Here is a 24,379-nt window from a genome sequence, read left to right as displayed (position 1 = left end):
TGAATAAGAACTTTAAGGAGCTGGGAAACAGGCTTGAACAAATCGGAGGAAGTTGATGTGCTGGAAATTTTGGCAAACATTGCTAGGTCTCCAGGGCCAGATCAGATTTATCCTAGGTTGCTCCAGGAAATGAGAAAGGAGGTTGCTAAGCCGCTGACAAAGACCTTTGCTTCCTCATTCTCCATGGGAGTCATACCGGAGGATTGAACGGAGGCGAATGTTGTTCCTCTTTTCAAGAGGGTAATAGGGAAGGTTTTAGAAAGAATTTTAAGGGATAGGATTTATGACTATTTGGAAAAGCACAGCGTGATTAAAAGCAGTCAGCATGGCTTTGTGAGGGGCAGGTCATGTCTCACAAATCTCATTAAGTTCTTTGAAGAGATGACGAGACAGGTTGATGAAAGTTGGGCAGTGGGTGTGGGGTATATGGATTTCAGCAAGGCATTTGACAAGGTTCCCCATGGTAGGCTCATTGATAAAGTCAGGAGGTATGGGATACAGGGAGATTTGGCTCTCTGGATTCAGAATTGGTTGGCTGACAGAAGGCAGAGAGTGGTTGTAGATGGAAAGTATTCTGCCTGGAAGTCAGTGTTGAGTGGTGTCCCACATGGCTCTATTCTTGGGCCTCTGCTCTTTGTACTTTGTATCAATGACTTGGATGAGGAGGTTGAGAGGTGGGTTAGTAAAGTTGCCAATGACACAAAGGTTGGAGGTGCCGTTGATAGTATCGAGGGCTGTTGCAGACTGCAGTGTGACATTGACAGGATGCAGAGCTGGGCTGAGAAACAGCAGATGGAGTTCAACCTGGATAAATGTGAAGTGATGTATTTTGAAAGGTCAAATTTGAATGCTGAATATAGGATTAAAGACAGGTTTCTTGGCAGTGTGGAGGAACAGCAGGATCTTGGTGTTCAAGTGCATAGATCCCTTGAAGTTGCCTCCCAAGTAGGGGGATAAGGTTGTTAAGAAAGCATATTGTGTTTTGGCTTTCATTAACACGGGGATCAAGTTTAAGAGCTGCAAAGGTTTGCAGCTCTACAAAACTGTGGTGAGACCACACTTGGAACATTGTGTCCAGTTCTGGTCACCCTGTTATAGGAAAGATGCGGAGGCTTTGGAGAGGATGCTGTCTGAACTGGATGGCTTGTCTTACCAGGAGGTGTTGACTAAGCTCGGACTTTTCTCTCTGGAGAGAAGGAGGAAGGGAGGTGACCTGATCGAGGTGTACAAGGTAATGAGATGCACGGATAGAGTCGACAGCCAGAAACATTTCTCCATGGCAGGATTGACTGCCAAGAGGGGTCATGGTTTTAAGGTGTTAGGAGGAACGTATAGAGGAGATGTCAGAGATAGGTTATTTACACAGAGAGTTGTGAGCACATGGAATGCGTTGCCAGTAGTGGTGATGGAAGCAGAGTCATGAGGGACATTTAAGCAAATGTTGGACACGCACATGGACAGCAGTAAATTGAGGGTGTGTAGGTTAGGTTATTTTCTTTTAGATTAGGATTAATCCTCGGCACAACATCATGTTCTGTGCTGTACTTTTCTATGTTCTATGTTCTAAATAAGGACAGGACTTATACAATTAAAAGTAGGACTTGGGTAATATAGAACAGACAGACCTAGTGTTTCAGGTACATAATTCTTTGAAATTTGCTTCACATATAGATAGGGTAGTTAAGAAGGCGTTTAGCACTCTTGCCTTCATTACTCAGACCTTTGAGTATACGAGTTGGGACACCATGTTGAGGTTGTACAGGACAATGGTGAGGCCTCTTCTGGAATACTGTAGCCAGTTCTGGTCACTGTGTTATAGGAAGGCTATTATTAAACTGGCAAGGGTTCAGAAATGATTTATCAGGATGTTGCCAGGAATGGTGGGTTTAGACTGGAAAGGCTGGAACCTTTTTCAGTGGAGCATACGAGGTTGATGGGTGACATCACAGAGGTTCATAAAATCATGAGGGGTATAGATAAGGTGAATGGCAGATGCTTTTTCCCCAAGGGTGGGGAATTTCAAGATTAGGGGGCATATTTTTAAGGTCTGAGGAAAAGTATTTTAAAAAAAGACATTGCTTTACACAGAGAGTGCTTCATGTGTGGTTTGAATTTCCGAAGAAAGCGGTGGATATGGGTAGCATTACAATGTTTAAAAAAACATTTGGATAAGTGCATGAATAAGAAATGCTTGGAGGGATATGGGCCAAGCACAGGCAGGTGGGGATTAGTTTAGTTTGGGATTATGGTTGGATCAAAGGGTCTGTTTTTATATTGTATGACTCCATGATTTTATGTAATCTCTGGCATGACTGAACAAAGCAAACTGTCAAAAAATATAATTTCAGCTTTTCTCTTCAATTCTGTAGACCACGCACAATTACAAAAATGATCTGGAATTGAATAGAACTTAAACAAATAAATATTTGTGTAAATCTAACTGTAGACATCATTCTTTGAACATCAACATCAAATCTTTTGGAAACTTCAATCAATGACATTTCTGATAGTAAATTAAGGCCATTAAAGCATGTAGGTCTAGCACAGCTGAAGGGTGGGATGATAACTGGAATCAAACAGGTGGCAACAGGGTAACAGAAAGCAGACAGCAAGAAGGGGCAAAGAGTAGGAAAGAACAAAAGGATGGACAGATGACAGGATACACAAGGGAAACAGGAAATTCAGAGGGGAAGAGGAGAATATTGGGGGCAAGAGAGATGCTACAGAGGATGTTGGAGGGGAAGGTAAGAGACAGGGAGAGAGATAGACAGAGGGTGGAGAGAATGAGAATGAGACAGAAGGAAGCAAACAGAGAGAGACATGTGCACCAAGTGGAGAAAGTGCCTGTACGCCTCTATAATCTTGTCATACATCAAGGAACCACAGATACTTAATTTCAGACTGCAGACAGCTACGTCCTGACGTAATTAAATTTAAATTCATACTACTAATAATCCCCTCCCTTTACACTTGTCAGGAGCCATCAGGCTCTGACTACGAACAAGATAATGATAAATTATCTGAGCAAGGAAGGTTTCGTGAATAGACAGACTAGACTATAAACATGAGAGCTAATCCAAATTACTCGAGAGAAACTTCAACCAACTTTGCCTAAAATTCATAACACAAGGGCAAAAAGCTGTAAAGCTTAGCTTGCACTTATAAGGAACTGATCAATAAACTGCATGTTAAGAAATGGCATTTCTACACAAGATCTTTCAATGCTGTACACTGAAGAACCGTGAAGCTTGTCCAGACTGTACATGGTTCCATAAGCAAGCATTCACTCATCAACAAATCTCAGGTTTGCATGGTATAAGGAATCAAGATATTTTGTGCTCCTGACCTGTTGGTAGATCAACCAGCTGCAGCTCATTCCGCACTAAACCGAGGTTGTTTGGCGTTGAAGTGGCAAAGGAAAGAAAGCTGGCCAGGCTTGCCCATTCAATGCCCCTATTGAAAAAAGAATAACAAACACTTAAACTGTTACCTTGAACCTGGTCTTGATTCTGACCAGAAAGTAGCATGAGAAGCACAATAATGAGCTTGGCTGTACTTCTGATACTGAAGTTAGTGGATCATTACATCAAGCTTCTACTGTGCGACATGGATTTTGCAGCAACAACAATTTGCATTTACATAGTGCTTTGAAAGTGGCAAAACATTCCTTGGCACTTAACAGGAGCATTGTCAAATGAGGCAATTGTACTGCGTAATGCAGTTGCAGTATCCAGCTAATTTCCTTTAGTGCTAAAAGCCAAAGAGCAGCTTACATGTACACTTTACAACCAACTGGAGAGTAAAGAACAAGGTTTTGTAATGTTAGCGAAATTGTCAGTGTTTGTTTTAATTACTGTGAAACTGACTGCTACAACTAAAGCATGCTGTTAGTGATTCGATGCTCCTCCACACGATGTTTTGGCTCAAAAATTATCTTTAAAAAAAAATCACTGATCTGATAGGAGCTCTTTTTACACACTGAATATTGCTGCTAAAAAAAATCTCTAAAAATGATACCTTTGTTAATATCTAATTGAGTTTTTGATTGCGTTTTATGACTTAACTTACGAACAACCTCTCTGGCCCTTATTCTGGTGCAATATCAATTCTTTCCATGATAAAAAATATCAATAAGTTAATATAACATTTTTAAATTGATACTTCAGCTTCATATACATCTGCCTCAATCTTTAAATTGCTCTTAGATTTTTAAAAGTGAAGAGAAGAAGCATGCTTTCAACACTGAAGCAGAGTAGAAGAAAAACAATTAATTAAAGGCTGTTGGGATAACTAGGAGAGAAATCAAACATCTCTAAGTGAACAAATTATTTAGTTCTATGCTTTCTCACAGGAAATATCCTCAAAGAAGGCCAGATGTTAGCAGGTTCAGACCCCAAACTGTTCATGAGCAACATTATACAAAACCAGCTAACCACTTCAAATCTACTTTAACAGATTTAGATCAATTTTTTTTCCAGTATCAACAGCTTAATAGCTTGAGTTAATAGATTGCATTCACCTAATCAATGCCTAATCGTATGCTATAAATCTTGATGAGGTTCCCCTTAATCTTAACTTTACTGGAGAGTGCAGGAGGGCATACCAGGAGCAGCACTGGGCATAACTAAAAATGAGGTGTCAGAACAATGACTGAGAAATAAGAGGAGGTTGATCACTTTGGTGATGGGATTGTGCTATAGGTTCTCCAATTGTCAGCGGGAAATTGAGGAGCTCTAAGAATAACAGGGTAGTAATAGTCGGGGATTTAACTTTCCAAACATATACTGGGACTGTTAAGGGTTTGGATGGGGAGGAATTTGTTAAGTGTGTTCAAGGAATCTTTATCAATCAATATGTAGATAGATGGCCCTACAACAAAAGGAACAAAATTCAACCTCTTCTTGGAAAATAAGACAGGGCATGTCACTGAGGTGTTAGTGGGAGAGGCATTTCTATTAGTGACTATAATTCTATTGGCATTAAAAAGAGTTATGGAAAAAGATAGGCCTGGTCCGCAAGTTAAAGGTTTAAATTGGGGCAAGGCCAATTTTGACGGTATTAGGTCAGAACTTTTGAAAGTTGATTTGGGGAGGCTATTCACAGGTAACGGGACATCCGGCAAGTGGGAGACTGTCAAAAGCAAAATAAGAGTTCAGGACAAACATGCTCCTGTTAATATGAAGGGCAAGGCTGGCAGGAGTAGGAACATTGGATGACTAGAGGTTAGATTAGATTAGATTACTTTACAGTGTGGAAACAGGCCCTTCGGCCCAACAAGTCCACAGTGACCCGCCAAAGCGCAACCCACCCATACCCCTCCATTTACCCCTTACCTAACACTACGGACAATTTAGCATGGCCAATTCACCTGGCCTGCACATTTTTGGACTGTGGGCGGAAACCGGAGCACCCGGAGGAAACCCACGCAGACACGGGGAGAATGTGCAAACTCCACACAGTCAGTCGCCTGAGGCGGGAATTGAGGCTCTGGTCAAAAAAAAAGAGGTGACATATGTCAGGTATAGACAGCTGGGATCAAGTGAACCCATTAAGGAGTATAGGGGGTGCAGGAGTCGTCATCATCATCGCCATCATCGGCAGTCCCTTGCAGACAAGAATGACTCTCTTCCAGTCTCACGGTGAGTCCATAGGTGGCTTAGCAGACCGGTATGGCTACCACATCGTTACACTTGGGACAGCTGGTGATCACAGGAATGGATGGGTGAGGCATTGGTGTGGCAACGTGCTCCTTTCTCAGTTTTCCCCGGGCTTCTGCTTTTTCCCCGATGGTGAGTCTCAAGGTGCTAGATGCCTTCTCGGATGGTCTGCCTGCACTTTGGATGGTCTTGGACCAGTGATTCCCAGTGTCTGTGGGAATGCCACACTTCGCCAGTGAGGACTTGAGGGTATCACTGAAGCACTTTCTCTAGGGCTCGCCTGCCATTTGAGAGCTGGGAGTCAAGCACCTGCTTGGGGAGTCTCATACAGACTGCATGCCCAGCCCATTACAGCGGATGAAGGACGGTCATGCCTCGATGCTGCGGATGTAGGCGTGAGTCTTTCTTCCCAGCGGATTTGCAGGATCTTGAACAGGCAGTGTTGGCTTCAGATGTCCACTAAAGAAGTACACTTAAGAGGGAAATTAGGAGGACAAAATGGGAACATGAGATAGCTTTGGCAGATGTGATAAAGGAAAATCTCAGGAGATTCTACAAGTACATTAAGGGCAAAAGAGTAACTAAGGAGAGAATAGTGCCCCTTAAAGGTCAATGAGGCCATTTATGTATGCAACCACAGGAGATGAGTGAGATCCTAAACGAATATTTTGCATCAGTATTTACCATGGAGAAAGACATGGAAGTTAGGGAAATAAACTGTGATGTCCTGAATAATGTCGACGTTACAGAAAAAGTGGTGCTTCAGCTCTTAAGATACGTAAAGATGGATGAATCCCCGGGAGCTGATCAAATGTGGATAATGTGGGAAGCTGAGAAGAAATTGTGCAGGGTCCCTAGTAGAGATATTTGTATCATTGACAGCCATGAATGAGGTGTTAGAAGACTGAAGGATGGATAATGTTGTGCCTTTATTTCAGAAAGGCTGCAATGAAAAGCCAGACTGATGAGCCTAATGTCAGTGGTGGGTAAGCTGTCAGAGGGGAGTCGGACAGACAGCATTAACATGCATTTGGAAAGGCAAGGTCTGATTGGGGATAGTCAGCATGACTTTGTGCATGGAAAATCATGTCTCGCTAACTTGATTGAATTTTTTGAAGAGGTGACCAAGGAGACAGGTGAAGGCAGACATTGTTTACGTGGACTTTAGTAAGACCATTGACAAATCTCTGCATGGTAGACTGGTTAGTAAGGTTAGATCACATGGGATCAAGGGAGACCTAACCAATTGGATACAAAAGTGGCTTGATGGTAGGAAACAGTGTGTGGTGGAAGAGGCACCATCCCAGAGTGCAGCATCTACAACAACATCCACTTGGTCCGGGATGGTGATCCATTAATCCCAGAGCGCTGGTCTGTCAAGTGGCTTTCTCTCCCTCGATCAGGAAAAGGTGTTCGTTAGACAGAATCACGAGTATCTGCTTGGACTCGGTGATCTTTCGGATTCGTGAAGCACTTTGTCACCCGGAGGTGCTCAGGTTTGGCTCTGTGCAAGCAGGGACTGGAAGTGGTTCCTTCAGCATATGCTGACGAAATGCTCCTCAGATCGAACTGACCTATGGAGGGTGCGCGAGTGCCTACTCTGTGGCATCCTCTGCAACAATCAACAGGAGCAAGTGTTCAGGATTTCTGGTCGGTTGGTGGCAGATGGATCCCATGCCAGAGAAGCTATGGTGCTTCACGTGGAGTGCCACTCCCCTTGTCTCCCTGGGAACCCATCTTTACCCTGCTGAGGAATCCTGGCAGGGGAATTGGCACAAGTTGGAAACCAAGGTGACCACTTACCTAACACGCTGGACAGAACTGCTCCAAATAATGTCTCACAGGGCACGAGTGCTGAGAATAAACCATGGTGGTCGCCATGTTGTGGTACTGGCTGGGTTCTTTGGTCACTCTCCTTTACTTTGTCTCAACCATCCAGAAAAAGATCGCTGAGATTTTCTGGGACAAGAGGCAGCACTGGGTCACTGCTGTGGTTCTGAGTCTCCAGCTTAAGGAGGGTGGTCAGGTGCGGTCTGTCTGTCAGGTAGTGACTTACCACCTTCAGAGCCTGCAGTGATACCTTTACGTCGAGCATCCTCCAAGGTCGTGCACTTGAAGAAGTTTTTCTTCTGTCAGGTGCACTCACTCCGTTCCATGCAGTGGTCTGGCCTCAGGTCTTCTTCCAGGAATTGCCTGTCGTTTAGTTGGACCTGATCAGATTCTGTAATACAGTCAGCTTGCGCCAGAGCGCTCCCCCATGGGAATGACAGCTCTCATCAAGGAACAGGCTCCTCCTCAAACGCAGTTTGCATTGGCCAAGGGACGCAGGGCTGATCCGAGTCAGGGATATGCTGGATGATGTTGGCACAGTTGGCTGCAATGGTGTCAATCAACCTCTGGTTCACGACCCGAGCCATGCAGAGCCTGGCAGACAACGCACTTGGCCCAAATACATTGTATACACTCGAGGTGGCTCAGGCATATGTGGACTTCGAACAAACTGGCCCCATCTGTCTGGAACTTGACATCAGTCCCACATCGCAAACCATCCCCTGTGGTGAGGTGCCCAACAGTCAGCCATCTCAGGGATATCCTCCCGGTGCCCTTCTGAACACCACGGAAGTGTTACACATATGGGTTGATGCTGCACACTCTCCAATGCCACACTTTTGTCCCGCACCTAGACATACTTGGCAAGGCATTTTGCCTTCCAGCAGCAGAAATCCCCTGTGGAGGGCTATCTATGAAGGGGTCCTCTACTATTAAATCAGGGATCTGAGATAGAGAGTGATGCATTTAGTGTTCCTGTGTAACTGGTGACTGAGTAGATTTTACAAGGTGCCAGAAAATGGGCATGTTCTGTGGGCTGGAGGAAGTGGCCTTTCATATTTATGTTAAGTGTTACCATTTGCAGCCCTTTTTCAGTTGTCAAAAGGGGCTGTTGTTGAAATTTTGGTTGCATTTCAGCCCCATCTTCCTGAGGTATGGACATACAGAGCAGGGAAGAGGGGAAAACTCTATGGCTTTGTTCCTGGCCTCACCAGATGGTCATTAACAGGTCCATGAGAAAGTGCTCATCAGTTCTGAATGACTGCCCCTCTTCCATGCTTACGTCCTTGCTCGGGTGTCCCTGGAGCAGGAGCACACCGGGCTCACTGGTACAGTGGAGGCCCTTCATAACCTGTTTGGAGCGGTGTTAATATGTTCTGATTTAGTTCATTTTTTGTTTCTGTAGTACAAGTTCCCGCTTGAGTTTTGAGTTTGGCAGGAGAATGGCTGTTTTATTTTCCCTTTGTGTCGACTTTGGATCCATTCAAAGAGCCAAGGGCTCTTAACTTAACCCCGTGTTGCACCCATCCCAGAAGTATTTGATGGGGTTGGTGCAAGGGGAATTTTATTTTCATTTGCAATGGGTAAAGGTACCTTTCCCTCTCCCTTTCAGACCATTGTTATCTCTGTCTCAGAGACAATCCACTTTGATTAGATTTCTCTACAATGTGGAAACAGACTCTTCAGCCCAACCGACCCTCCGAAGAGTAACCCACCCAGACCCATTTCACTCTGACTAATGCACCTAACTCTTATGGGCAATTTTGCATCTTTGGACTGTGGGAGGAAACCGGAGCTCCCGGAGGAAGCCCACGCAGACACAGGGAGAATGTGCAAACTCCACACAGACAGTCATCCGAGGCTGGAATCGAACCTGGGACCCTGGTGCTATGAGGCAGCAGTGCTAACCACTGAGCCACCATGCCGCCCATAATGATGGGAATGGAGCTGAGGGAGTTTGATTTTTAGTTTCCTTTGCATTTGACTGAGTCAAAGAATGTTTATTCCACATTTTGATACCTTACTGTCCCTGCCCCAAGAGGGGTTTGTGGGGATAGAATTGAGATAAGCCATTTTCTTTTGCTGTTTTATTTGTTTTCTTCCCTTCCTCTTCCCCCAGCCCCACTCCGAGAGTCACTAGAACTTTATTTCAATTCAATAGTTGGGGAAACTTTTACTTTTCTGTTTTAAAAGAGTAAAGGGTTGTTGTTCAGACTGGAAGCCTGTGACGAGCAGTGTGCAAGGATTGGTGCTGGGTGCACCGCTGTTCATCACTTTGGATGAGAACAGTAATTTTTTAAAATTATTCATTCACAGGATGTGAGCTTTACTTGCTAGACCAGCATATATTGTCCAGAGGGCAGTTAAGATTCAACCAAATCACTGTGGGTCTGGAGGCTAGGAATATTGCAGTGAGTACTCACTTCCTGACTCCCCAAAACCTTAAGGGCACATGAGGAGTGTGATGGAATACTCCCCACTTGTCTGGATGACTGCAGCTCCACCAACATTCAGGCAACTTGGCACACCCAGGACAGAGCAGCTCGCTTGAGTGGCACCACATCCACAAGCATCCATCCCTACACCACCGATGCTCGGTCACGGCAGTGTGTACTATCTACAAAATGTACTGCAGAAATGCATATTAGACGGTACTTTTCAAACCGACAATCACTTCCACTGAATAGGCCAGAAAACCTATTTGGGTGTTACCATGCAGAATTCGGGGACAGCAGCCAAATGAAACTATCTAGTCCAAGCCAAGAAGCCAAGTGGCCAACATTGGAGTGGGTCACCATTGAAACCCCAGTTTTCTTTTACACTAATTACTGTATTCGAAATTCAAAGGCACTGAAGGCACTTTGACAGATGTAAGAGTGTGGTTGGTGGTGATGGGTATGTGTGCGTTGGAAGGGGGGTTGGATGGGAAAGAGTGGGAGGGTGAGGGGAGGGAGGAAGGGCGGGGTCAAGATGAAAGGTCAGGGGAGGAAGGGCAGGCACGGGGGGAGTGGAAGGGCAAGTACGGAGAAGGAAGGCCAGACAAGGGGGGAGTGGAAGGGCAGGCACGGGGGGAGGCAGGGCAGGCACGGGGGGAGGCAGGGCAGGCACGGGGGGGGAGGCAGGGCAGGCACTGGGGGGGGGGGGGAGGCAGGGCAGGCATGGGGGGGAGGAAGGGCAGGCACGGGGGGGGGAGGAAGGGCAGGCACGGGGGGGAGGAAGGGCAGGCACGGGAGGGAGGAAGGAGGAAGGGCAGGCACGGGGGGGAGGAAGGAGGAAGGGCAGGCACGGGGGGGAGGAAGGAGGAAGGGCAGGCACGGGGGGGAGGGAGGAGGAAGGGCAGACACGGGGGGAGTGGAAGGGCAGACACGGGGGGAGTGGAAGGGCAGACACGGGGGGAGTGGAAGGGCAGACACGGGGGGAGTGGAAGGGCAGACACGGGGGGAGTGGAAGGGCAGACACGGGGGGAGTGGAAGGGCAGACACGGGGGGAGTGGAAGGGCAGACACGGGGGGAGTGGAAGGGCAGACACGGGGGGAGTGGAAGGGCAGACACGGGGGGAGTGGAAGGGCAGACACGGGGGGAGTGGAAGGGCAGACACGGGGGGAGTGGAAGGGCAGACACGGGGGGAGTGGAAGGGCAGACACGGGGGGAGTGGAAGGGCAGACACGGGGGGAGTGGAAGGGCAGACACGGGGGGAGTGGAAGGGCAGACACGGGGGGAGTGGAAGGGCAGACACGGGGGGAGTGGAAGGGCAGACACGGGGGGAGTGGAAGGGCAGACACGGGGGGAGTGGAAGGGCAGACACGGGGGGAGTGGAAGGGCAGACACGGGGGGAGTGGAAGGGCAGACACGGGGGGAGTGGAAGGGCAGACACGGGGGGAGTGGAAGGGCAGACACGGGGGGAGTGGAAGGGCAGACACGGGGGGAGTGGAAGGGCAGACACGGGGGGAGTGGAAGGGCAGACACGGGGGGAGTGGAAGGGCAGACACGGGGGGAGTGGAAGGGCAGACACGGGGGGAGTGGAAGGGCAGACACGGGGGGAGTGGAAGGGCAGACACGGGGGGAGTGGAAGGGCAGACACGGGGGGAGTGGAAGGGCAGACACGGGGGGAGTGGAAGGGCAGACACGGGGGGAGTGGAAGGGCAGACACGGGGGGAGTGGAAGGGCAGACACGGGGGGAGTGGAAGGGCAGACACGGGGGGAGTGGAAGGGCAGACACGGGGGGAGTGGAAGGGCAGACACGGGGGGAGTGGAAGGGCAGACACGGGGGGAGTGGAAGGGCAGACACGGGGGGAGTGGAAGGGCAGACACGGGGGGAGTGGAAGGGCAGACACGGGGGGAGTGGAAGGGCAGACACGGGGGGAGTGGAAGGGCAGACACGGGGGGAGTGGAAGGGCAGACACGGGGGGAGGAAGGGTAGGCATGGGGGGAGGAAGGGCAGGCACGAGGGGGAGGAAGGGCAGACACGGGGGGAGTGGAAGGGCAGACACGGGGGGAGTGGAAGGGCAGACACGGGGGAGTGGAAGGGCAGACACGGGGGGAGTGGAAGGGCAGACACGGGGGGAGTGGAAGGGCAGACACGGGGGGAGTGGAAGGGCAGACACGGGGGGAGTGGAAGGGCAGGCACGGGGGAAGTGGAAGGGCAGGCTGTGGTTAAGGATTGACGGCGCGACATGGAGTTAGTTGGGGCAATTTGGAAAACAGATGCTACATTTTTTCTGATCGCAATTCATTGCTGCAGTGTTTTATTTGCAGTCAGGCGCAAAACTAGACAGATGTTTCTTGGAAAAGCTAGTAACGCAGAACAATGTCGAAGCTTCAAAGCATATAAATGGGGTCATCTTTTAAACATAGGAAGTCAAGCTTGCTTTTTTATGCTAACCATGTTTATTTGTACTGATGCCAATTATAGCATTTGCTTTTTTTTAAACACTCCTTTAGAAAACTCAATGCAAGGAATTTGCAGATTAAAAATCTTACTTGACTTCGCAGGAATGTATACTTAATTCCTTGTGTATCAATCCACTAGTAAGATGATAAACCAACACAGATCCGTTGCTTGTACCTGAAATATATATTATTTAACCAAATTGTGAACATGTTTTTTATGCAGCTGTTAATTAAAGAAGAACTTGAATGATATTAATTTAAAATAAAAATTCTTGTCAATTAACTGATCAGAGGTAAAATGATGGATCATGTAACCCAAATTATCAGTCAGTGATATCCACTGAAGGTCAATAATTCATTATAATCATATGCACTGTGATTAAATTCAATTCTGTAAGGTTGCACTACTAAACCAGAGGATCTCATCAATGACTTAGCAAGTTTATCTGGTATCTAGATGAGCCATATCATATTAAACCTTGGACCTTCTCAGGGAATAACTTCCAATTTGATATCCAGTCTCTGTTACATTTATTGATCTTAATTGGGACAGTAGAGAAACACTATAATTGGCTTCAGATCTCCCTTGGTTAGTATTGAATTCCCGCTGCTGTTTGCCACTTAGCAACCCCTGCCATAAGTTTGCATGGGTATAGCATTAGCATGATTATCTTGACAATTCCATGTCTTGCAGATATTCTCTGTCAACATGTGAATAATGGTCTGAAGCAAGCCACCACAGGGTGACAACAATTAACAAGTAGCCAAGGCCTTTAAAAAAGTAGGACAAGGAAATTATTGGGAGAAAAATGAGCTACATTATAGTTTAGCAATTGAAGGTTCCAAGGTATGAAGATATTAAGAATAAATTATCGTACAATGTAAGTCTAACCAGCTTACAGTGCAACTTGCTCGTCACTTCATTGTTTTAATGAGTTTGAGATGAATATTGTATGTATGCAGCAGGCAGTTCAAACATGCATTTTAAAAACACAATTATACAAAGTACTTTCACCAAATCAACATATTTTCAAAAAAATGTTCTTAATCACACTTAACTGGTAACTTCAGTTCCTCCAAGAACACATCTTAATGACATTTCAAATAGAACTTTCTCACGTAACAAACGCAAAAGTTCATTCTTAAGATTAATCTAGAGATATCTGTGATATTAGCAATAATCATCAAAGCAAGATCACTTTTGTATAATAAGCAAGACCACAAGGAGGACATCTTGGCTCAACACAATTACAATGAAATGGAAAAATTTCATGAAATAATGAAAATTTATCCAATCTTTGTTTTTACACAGCCACAGGAATGAGGTTTATGAAAAACAGAAAATTATGGATTCCTCTTAATGGACCCATTATCTTTTATTTGAACAGAAATTGCTAAGTAATCTAATTAACATAGTAAAACCCACAGATGTACTCACCAACAGCCAACAAAGGTTGATAGTTCTTAATGTTCTTGGTAGTAAGTGGTGGACACATTCGAATGACAAAAGGTGGCAGTGGGAGACCTGACAACAAGCCAGTCAGCAGGAACTTCAGTTGAACCTCTTGTTGGTACAGAAGATTAGACTGGTCTTCACCTAAAGCCATACTTTGCCCTATTTAAGAGACAAACTGGAATAATAAAACACGTGCTACATCAAAGCAAGTCATCTAATCCTGCACAACGTGACTCAACAGGACTGAAGATTATCAGCAGAAATGTAGACTGAGATAATCAAATGAACCGCAACCAGTTTGATCTTGAAAAGATCACACTCCAAGAGTTCAGGAATCGTGAGTGAGCTCTCAAGGTTTATTCTGATTATTCCCACTTCTTTATCTGAGTGGTACAATTGCAGACTGTCTGAAAACAAGTGAGCAAGCTTGAGGACACACGTCCTGTAGTGCATTGCAAGACAAGTGTGCAAGTATAAAGCTATCTAAATGTAATTGGCACAATGGTAACAAATCAGTTAAGACCCAAAGCTGTTATTATCTGCAGAAAGCAATTGGCCAGGAGTGAACAAAGAATGCTAGGTAAGCCAAAATCTTTTCTGTTTCACTTTCATCCCCAAGAACTGGTTAAAGCTAAAGCACATGAAAAGGTATATTGACCATCGATTGGGAAAGGGAAAGATGTGATGGAGTAATTGGCCATTTCTTACTTAATGTTTTTAAATGGTTACACTGCAGGTATATGAATCATTCTGTTACGCCTAAAAAACTACCAGAGAATGCTATTGAATGTAGTAGCTGAAAATGTGTTGCTGGAAGAGCGCAGCAGGTCAGGCAGCATCCAGGGAACAGGAGAATCGACGTTTCGGGCATAAGCCCTTCCTGAAGAAGGGCTTATGCCCGAAACGTCGATTCTCCTGTTCCCTGAATACTGCCTGACCTGCTGCGCTTTTCCAGCAACACATTTTCAGCTCTGATCTCCCATTGAATGTAGTAGTCAGGAAGCATGGCATTGTTAAATTTATACAAGCATGCAGAGTATTTGCTATTTACTTAATGTCATTTAAGTCTGGACTTACAAAGATCTACACAGCTACAGCACAAACTCAAATTTACTTATTTTAAAAGGTAGTTAAGGAAGAGTATAGTTTACACTTTATGATATAAAGAAAGCCTTAATGATCTTTAGTATCACATTTGGTGCATTGTTCTCTTTAGTTAACAAAAGATGAGCTAAAAAATGATGACGGATTAATAAATCACAAATTAAATGAACTTCACAATTCTGGCTACAATTCAATTATAGTAGCAATGTGGCATCGGAAACAGTGGCATCAGATAAATATGGCGAAGCTACATGCAGGTAAAATGAACTACAAGGAAAGGCTATTGAAACTAGGGATCTTCACATAGGAAAATGGCAGATCAGTAATGTATTCAAGATTCTAAGGGAAATAAACAAACTGAATCAAATGTAGCATTTTCTTAGTCACTGGCTACACATCAACAGGTTATAGGTTCAGCAAAAGTGGAACAAAGAGATGTAATTAATTACACAAGATGCGTGGAACAGAAGATGCAGAGAGAATCTCAGAGACAAATAGTAAGCCAACTGGGAACAGGATAAATATTTTAGGTTAGGCAGTAATGCATATTACTCTTGGAAGTAACAGTACAAAGACACTTCCACACGTATTTTAAGGAGATGCTCATTCTGCCCAACATCTCATAAAACAAAAGTATAAACCAGTTGTGTAATAACAATTATAATTTGAATGGAATACTCCTGTCTTTCTCATGGTATTTTGTGAACCTTTCCAAAGGTAGACTGAGCAAACATTTGGTGAGATGAGACCAGATATGAATCATTAAGCTGCTTTATTTCACAGCAAGTAAACACACAATGAAAAAGTATGATCAGATTCATTTTTTTTCAATCAAGTCAAATGCTTTTGAACAGCATACAAAGTATTGAAAATATAATGCTTTGCCACATCACTGATTTGCCTTGCTTGACCTGAACAGAATTACCTGAAAGTATTCCATTTCATTCTAACCTTATTTTCTTTAATAGGCAATTGGTAGTACAGAATTTAAGTATTGCTGGAAAAAAAAGACACATTTTGGTGAAGCTTTTTGTCTTGCACTCATCAGGACAATTCACAAGAACAGCAATGTAAAGCAAATAGCTGTTAAACGAGATCAGAGGATGGTGCTACTTCATTGGAGAGTGGACTCTGATGACTGACAGTTAAAGGTGAAGGTAACTTCTTAAAGATAACTCTCCTTCAAAACCTTTCTATGGGAGGTATTTAAAAAAAACTGAATTCCAGCAATTTTTGATACTATAGAAGGAGAGACAACTGGTTGTCACCTACACAATCTGCACATAACCTTTTGAAATGATCGATAAGTTCATTAAATTGCATTTTAAAGTAGAGGTGGAGAAGGCAGCTAATTTCAGTATATGTCTCAATAATTTTACAATAAAAATATTGGAGGTGGCCTTGAACCATTTACTCTCACATTTCTGGACTCAATTACCAACTGCTGTGCCAAGAGAAATTTCACACACGTAGCCCCAGAAAAGGTCAGAGATTAGCAGAAGCATCAAACTGTCAAGTACATGGTCAACATGAAAACTGAAGTTACTTGCTGGAATATTTACAACCAATAACCTTTTCTTTCCCATTTAAATGTAGACACATTAAACAGAACAAGTAGTAGTAAAGACATGCTCAAGAAAGAAAGAATGATAGGAAGAAAAAAAGGAGTGGTCAGTTGACCCTTGACAAAGGGTCAGTTAGACTTGAAATGTCAGCTCTTTTCTCTCCTTACAGATGCTGCCAGACCTGCTGAGATTTTCCAGCATTTTCTCTTTCTGTTTTCAGATTCCAGCATCCGCAGTAATTTGCTTTTATCCAGCGGTTTCAGTAAAATGGATTCTTATATTATACTTTCAATTTGGAGGAACAGGAAAGTATTTTATACTAAAGACTGTCAGTCTCCTGACAACATTCTTCCCACCCTTCATCACCACGTACATGAACACAACATATTTACATGTTTGACTGAGCAGTTTTGAGGGATTGCCAGGGTTTAACAAGTACACTTTGTCAAATGATATTTAATATACTCCCACTCTTGAGTTTATAGCAAATCCAAATCAGCCTCCGCGTGTGCGCGCGCGTGCGTGTGTGCTCATGTGTACATGCTGAGATGAAAGCAGACTAGAAGTTTACCACGTTACCTATCATGTTATCCAAGGAGAGATCTGGAAGTTTCTTTTGCTGGGTACTCATTGGAATTCCACAAAATGAAACTGGACAATACAAAGGAGACACGGTGGAACCTGAGTAACTGTTAAAAATAGAAAACAGCAACAAATAATTCAAACAAATAATAAAGCAAAAAACACTAAGCATAATAAATGTCAACATTTTCAGACATCACACATTTGTCACATTCAGGGGAAAAATGAAAATATGCCAGTCAACTGAACAAATTATTTTTCAAAAAATATGAGGGGAGAGAAGCTGACTACACACAACCCCTTGAACCTGCTTCACCATTCAATTCAATCATAGTCTGATCCTGCCTGCTGTCCAGAGCACTTGATTCCCAAAGGACCAAAAATCTCTCTTTCACTCAGTTTCCAATAATGCAATACTTGGCGAGAGACAATACCTCACTAGCCACTGAGTGAAGGAACGTATCCTTATTTAAAATCCAAAGGACATGACCTTTACATAAGAAGACTACCCTCTGATTTTCTAAACTCCAGGGAATGTAGGATAAATTTACACAGCCTGATACTCACCTCTCATTCAGGAACCAATCTAGCAAATCTTTGCTTTACTGCCTGCAATGCAAGCTTGTTTATTAAATATCAATACCAAAATTGCACACTGTATTGTAAGTGTGATCTCATCAAAGTCTTGCACGGGGCGGCACGGTGGCTCAGTGGTTAGCACTGCTGCCTTACAGCACCAGAGTCCCAGGTTCAATTCCAGCCTCGGGTGACTGTCTGTGTGGAGTTTGCACATTCTCTCCGTGTCTGTGTGGGTTTCTTCCCACAGTCCAAAGATGTGCAGGTCATGTGAATTGACCATGCTAAATTGCCCATAGCGTTAGGTGCATTAATCAGAGGGAAATGGGTCTGGGTGGGTTACTCTTCGGAGGGTCGGTGTGGACTGGTTGGGCTGAAGGGCCTGTTTCCACACTGTAGGGAATCTAACTATTTTTTAAAAATCTAAAATTGTACAAAGTTTCTGAATTCTTGAACTCCAATCGTAATGATGGCCAAAGTACCATTTCTCTTTCTATAAAATTGTCATTTTGTCCTCAAACATTGTACATTGAAATGATTTTTTATTAAAGCATTTAATCCTCAAAGCATTCCATATTCAAAAACAAACTTGAAGTGCAATTAAATCAAAAAAGCAATTTGGTTTCAAATTTAGTCAAGGGAAGAAAGTTAGCCAGAAAACCAGGAGAAATGCCTGCACTTTGTTGAATAGTGCAATAGGACTTTCACCTTCTGCCCTGAATGTCAGACAAAGACATACTTCGCAATTTCACCTCATTAAAGGGACTTCATTCCAACAATGCAAAACTCTATCAGTAGTCACTGGGGGATTCTTCCCATGTACTCATGAACCAGAAGGTAGGGGACATGGGAATGGGACAAAAGAGAATCAGCAAATTATAAACTAGGGAGATGTTTTGTATTTGAATACTTTTTTCACCTCTGTGACAGATTCAAATTATGTCTAGATTTATTAGATAAGTCTGCATTTTATGATGGCTGTAATGGGCCTGCATGAAGGATTTTCTACACGTCCACCTCTCCCAACTGTACAATGTTCAGTGTTAATAAGCAACATTTGCTGTGCAGCACATATCCTTGGGGCAGTCTGCCAAAACTACAAAGGCAGTGCAGTACAATTCCGGAGGACAGAGAATCTGGACTATACAGGAACAAATCAGCTGAGCAGAATGTTAGTAGATATGCCTCATGACTTGAACCAAATTTACAACACCCACAGCAATAAAACAATACAACAACAGCCTTAGAGAAGCAAAGAGAATAATTCACCTTTTTTCTCCAGATTGGCATTAAAGTGCATTGTTGACACTAAATTGATGAGAGGGAGCCACACACTATTTCTAAAAATGTTATCTACCTTGTTTCTGGTACAGGTAAAAATATTCTATTCCCCAAACATTACATATTATTATGAATTAGTCATGAAAAAAAATTAATTTGAAAACATATCAATGTTCCAGAACTATTTAAATGCTCAATATGACCTTTGCATTTTCAGATGGTTTTCTTTCCAGCATTTATAATCTGAGCATTACTGCCATCAATCACAAAGACAATCTGTTGAGAGTAAATTGCTCAATTATCAAATTTGTAGAATTGATGTCACTGTACTCATCAGTTTGAGCACGTAGTCTATAACTCAAAACATGCAAGTTAAATTAGAGCATTATTAGAAGTGGCTATTGAAGCAGAGTCAATCAAAATATTTAAGAGGGAATTAGACAAACATTATGAAAATTATTGATGGCTTCAGGGCAACTGACAGGAAATGAAATGTAAATCTAACACTGATTGACACATGAGGCCAAATTGCATTGCAATCAAATTGTACAATACTGAATGGGTGAGAAATTAATTTGTAATTTTGTAATGATTAATATTTATTTATTGAATCATCAATAGCCAAAGGTGAGGGGCCAGAAGACTAGAGGTGGCTAATGCGGTGCCATTATTTAAAAAAGCTGGTATGGAAAAGCCAGGGTACTATCGACCAGTGCGCCTGACATTAGGCACATTGTTGGAGGGAATCCTAAGGGACAGGATTTACATATATTTGGAAAGGTAAGGACTAATTAGGGATAGTCAACATGGGAAATCATGTCTCACTAACTTCATTGAGCTTTTGGAAGAAGTAACAAAGAGAATTGATGAGGGCAGAGTGGTGGATGTGAGCTATATGAACTTCAGTAAGGTGTTCGACAAGGTTCCTCATGGTAGACTGATTAGCAAGGTTAGATCACATGGAGCTGAAAATGTGTTGCTGGAAAGCCCTTCTTCAGGAAGGGCTTATGCCCGAAACGTCGATTCTCCTATTCCTTGTATGCTGCCTGATCTGCTGCGCTTTTCCAGCAACACATTTTCAGCTCTGATCTCCAGCATCTGCAGCCCTCACTTTCTCTCATAGATCACATGGAGTACAGGAAGAACGAACCATTTGGATACAGAATTAGCTTGAAGGTAGAAGACAGAGTTGCTTTTCAGGATGTAGGTTTGCTCGCTGAGCTGGAAGGTTGGTTTTCAGATGTTTCATCACCATACTAGGTAACATCATCAGTGAACCTCCGAAGCACTGATGGTGCAGCCCGCTTTCTATTTATATGTTTGAGTTTCTTAGGGTTGGTGATGTCATTTCCTGTAGTGACATCATTTCCTATGTCAATGCCATTTCCTGTTATTTTTCTCAGGGGCGGTAAATGGGATCCAAGTCAATGTGTTTGTTGATACAGTTCCGGTTGGAATGCCATGCTTCTAGGAATTCTCGTGCGTGTTTCTGTTTGGCTTGTCCTAGGATGGATGTGTTGTCCCAATCGAAGTGGTGTCAATCCTCATCCATATGTATGGATACTAGTGAGAATGGGTCATGCAATTTGTGGCTAGTTGATGTTCGAGTATCCTGGTGGCTAAATTTATGCCTGTTTGTCCAATTTAGTGTATTACAGTTCTTGCAAGGTATTTTGTAGATAACATTAGTTTTGATTGTTGTCTGTATAGGGTCTTTCTAGTTCATTAGCTGCTGTTTTAGTGTGTTGGTAGCCCACAAATGATGCCGAGGGGTCGGAGTAGTCTGGCAGTCAGTTCCGAGATGTCTTTGATGTAAGGGAGAGTGGCTAGAGTTTCTGGATGTGTTTTGTCTGTTTGTTGCTCAGACATCAGCAGACTATGTTCATTGGGTATCTGTTCTTTTGAATACACTGTAGGTGATTTTCTTCTGGTTCCTCTGTGCTGCAGTTTGTGGTGGGCTCGTTGAAATAATGTTCTGATGCCGCTTCGTTTGTGGATGTTGGGATGATTGCTTCTGTAGTTCAATATTTGGTCCGTATGTGTTGTTTTCCTGTAGAAGCCCGTTTGAAATCAAAAGAGAAAATGCTGGAAAATCTCAGCAGGTCTGGCAGCATTTGTACTTATTTATACTAGAGAGAGATCTCTCTATGCACTGTCATTACCACCTCTTTATTGCTACCTTTGCTTCTGGAGCCATGACTCACCTTCTCTCAGCCTTGTATAAATACCTCCCTATTTCTCCCTTTTTTAAAGCTTTGACAAAGGGTCAGTTAGACTCGAAACGTCAGCTCTTTTCTCTCCTTACAGATGCTGCCAGACTTGCTGAGATTTTCCAGCATTTTCTCTTTTAGTTTCAGATTCCAGCATCCGCAGAAATTTGCTTTTATTATTTGAAGCCCGTTTGAAGTTCCCCATTTGCTGTTCGTTCTACTGCGACATCCAGGGAGGCAGTTTGTTGTTGTTTTGCCTCCTCTTTAGTGAACTTTATGCCAGTAAGGGTAGTATTGATGTTCTTGAAGGTTTCCTCTAATTTGTTTCGTTTAGTGATGATAAAAGTGTCATCCACGTAGCAGACCCAAAGTTTGGGTTGGATGATTGGCAGAGCTGTTTGTTCGAGTCTCTGCATTACTGCCTCTGCTAAGAACCCTCTTATCAGAGATCCCATGGGTGTTCCGTAGGGATTGGCTGTAGGTTTTGTTGTTGAAGGTGAAGTGGGTGGTAAGACATAGGTTCACTAGCTTGACGATACAGTCCTTGCTGGTGAAGCTGGTGTACGTGTCTTTGGTTCTTCTAATATTGTAGTCAACATTTCCTTGGCCAGGTTGACGTTGATGGATGTGAACAGGGCTGTAACATCAAAGGAGACCATTATTTCATCATCTTCTATCTTGGTGTCTTTGATGGTCTTCAGGAGGGACTGCATTTTGGAAAGATAAATCAGGACAGGACTTATACTCTCAATGGTAAGGTCAAGAGAGGCCTTGGGTTGCATACTTCATAGTACCATCCAAGTGGAGTCACAAGTAGACAGGATAGTGAAGGAGATGGTGGTATGCTTGCCTTTATTAGTCAGTGCATTGAGTATAAGAGTTAGAGTACAGGATATTGGCTAGGCCACTTTTGGAATATTGTGTCCAATTCTGGTCTCCTTCCTATCGGAAGGATGTTGTGAAACTTGAAAGAGTGCAGAAAAGATTTGCAAGGATGTTGCCAGGGTTGGAGCACTTGAACTATAGAGTGAGGCTGAATAGGCTGAGGCCTTTTTCCCAGGAGCGTCAGAGGCTGAGGGGTGACTTTATAGATGTTTGTAAAATCGTGAGGAGCATGGATAGGGGAAATAGACAAGGTATTTTCCCCAGGGTAGGGGAAACTAGAGGACATAGGTTTAAGGTGAAAGGTAAGATTTAAAAGGGACCCAATGGGCAACTTTTTCACGCAGGAGGGTGGTGGGTGTATGGAATGAGCTGCGAGAGGAAGTGGTGGAGGCTGGTAAAATTACAACATTTAAAAGGCATCTGGATGGGTATAAGAATAGGAAGGGTTTGGAGGGATATGAGCTAAATGTTGGCAAATGGGACTAGATTTATCTAGGATATCTGGTCGGCGTGGATGAGTTGGACCAAAGAGTCTGTTTTGTGCTCTTTGTATGACTGAGTACATAACCATTCAATTTATTTACATGCTAAATTTATTAAGTTTGGATGTTGTTGGCTATATTTCTCGAGGAAAGAGTGGACAAAAATACCTGCAATATGGCTTCGGCCCCAGTAAGTTTGTTTTCAACTCCCAAAACATGACTCTGCCATCACTGACAATTAAAGCAGCAGAATTTTCATTAACAGGACAGCACACCATGTTAAAAGGGCGAACTGTCTTAGTGACTCGGATTGCATCACATTGACAACGTAGATCATACATCAGCTCCTGGACTGGCTGATCCGGATCTGAAAACATTAAGAAAAATGTTATTTCAAATGAAAGAAAATCCTCTGTCAACACAATTATTATTCCAACAGTATGCAATTTGTCTCCTCGCTCTAAAATTATGACATAATTTGGATTGTACTGAGGATGCAGGTACATAAACGAGATTAAACATAATAAATGCAAGTTACAGATTTCAAGTTGATCAACATCAAGGCCACTTTAAGTGCAGCCAGCTGGTCTACCCCTTTGTCCTTTCACATCTACAAAATAGTTCAGTTTCTCCTTTATTATTGGCATTCAGAATATTTCCAATGTGATGTTCAGCAGTAATCATTCATTCTTTATATCCTCAAATCCTTGTATAATTTATGTCTGTTATATTCCCTTTAACAGCTCTGTTCCATGACACAATTTTTTCAAGCCTCTCTTAATAACCGTAAACTATTATTTGCAGTATCATTCAAAAGAATCTTCATGATACCTTTCCCATGTTGTGTCATTCTGCGCAAAACAAAACACAATGTTCCATCCGCGCCCATCAATGTGATGTGCAATTTTTTTTAATCCTTTGCAGTCAGTGCTCTTATACAAAAAACTTCTATTTGCTTTTTTATAGCCTTTTGCAGGTATTGCAACAACAATTTGAATTTATATTGTTCCTTTAATATAGAAAGATATCCCAAGACAGCTCTGAAAGTACAATAAAATGTCACCTTCACTAAGATCTATCTCTACACTTAATGATAAGGTCTTGGGGAGCATTGCTGAACAAAGAGACCTTGGAGTGCAGGTTTGTAGCTCCTCGAAAGTAGAGTCGCAGGTAGATAGGATAGTGAAGGTGACGTTTGGTTTGCTTTCCTTTATTGGTCAGAGCATTGAGCATAGGAGTTGGGAGGTCATGTTGCTGCTGTCCAGAACATTGGTGAGGCCACTTTTGGAATACTGCATGCAATTCTGGTCTCCTTCCTATCGGAATGATGTTGTGAAACTTGACCGGATTCAGAAAAGATTTACAAGGATGTTGCCAAGGTTGCAGGATTTGAGGGATAGGCAGAGGCTTTTATCCCCAGAACATTGAAGGTGGAGGATGACCTTACAGAGGTTTATAAAATCTAGAGAGGCATGGATAGGATAAATAGAAAAAGGTCTTTTCCCTAGGTTGGAGGTGTCCAGAACGAGACAACATAGGTTTAGGTTGAGAGGAGAAATATATAAAACAGACCTAAGGGGCAACATTTTCACATGTAGGGGGTGAGTGTACAATATGAGCTGCAAGAGGAAGTGGTGGAGGCTGGTACAATTACAGCATTTAAAAGGCATCTGCATGGGTATATGAATAGGAAGGGCTTGGAGGGATATGGGCCGGGTGCTTACAGGTGGGACTAGATTGGGTTGGGATATCTGGTTGGCTGGGACGAGTTGGACCAAAGGGTCTCTTTCCATGCTGTACATCTCTATGACTCTACTGCACCTGCAGGCATTTTCCCTCCTCTGCCTATGTAATCTGATTAG

The 24,379-nt window shown here is 43.4% G+C and overlaps 1 protein-coding gene across 2 annotated transcripts in view; it reads right to left on the bottom strand.

The window, feature by feature from the left end:
* The window catches only part of wdr11 (WD repeat domain 11), a 119,829-nt gene that overhangs the window by 57,831 nt on the left and 37,619 nt on the right, over window positions 1-24,379 (bottom strand). For both annotated transcript variants that reach the window (XM_087998899.1, XM_087998898.1), the window contains 5 exons: window positions 22,686-22,884; window positions 17,081-17,190; window positions 13,815-13,991; window positions 12,467-12,551; window positions 3,347-3,453 (listed from right to left, as the gene is read on the bottom strand). In XM_087998899.1, coding sequence (XP_087855025.1) covers window positions 3,347-3,453; window positions 12,467-12,551; window positions 13,815-13,991; window positions 17,081-17,190; window positions 22,686-22,884 — 678 coding nt within the window. The remainder of the gene's footprint in view (window positions 1-3,346; window positions 3,454-12,466; window positions 12,552-13,814; window positions 13,992-17,080; window positions 17,191-22,685; window positions 22,885-24,379) is intronic.

Source organism: Chiloscyllium plagiosum, unplaced genomic scaffold (genome assembly GCF_037043375.1).
Source record: "Chiloscyllium plagiosum isolate Xiang-an unplaced genomic scaffold, Cpla_swu_hap1 HiC_scaffold_22, whole genome shotgun sequence".
NCBI lineage: Eukaryota > Metazoa > Chordata > Chondrichthyes > Orectolobiformes > Hemiscylliidae > Chiloscyllium > Chiloscyllium plagiosum.
This window is presented reverse-complemented; position numbering and strand designations above follow the sequence as displayed.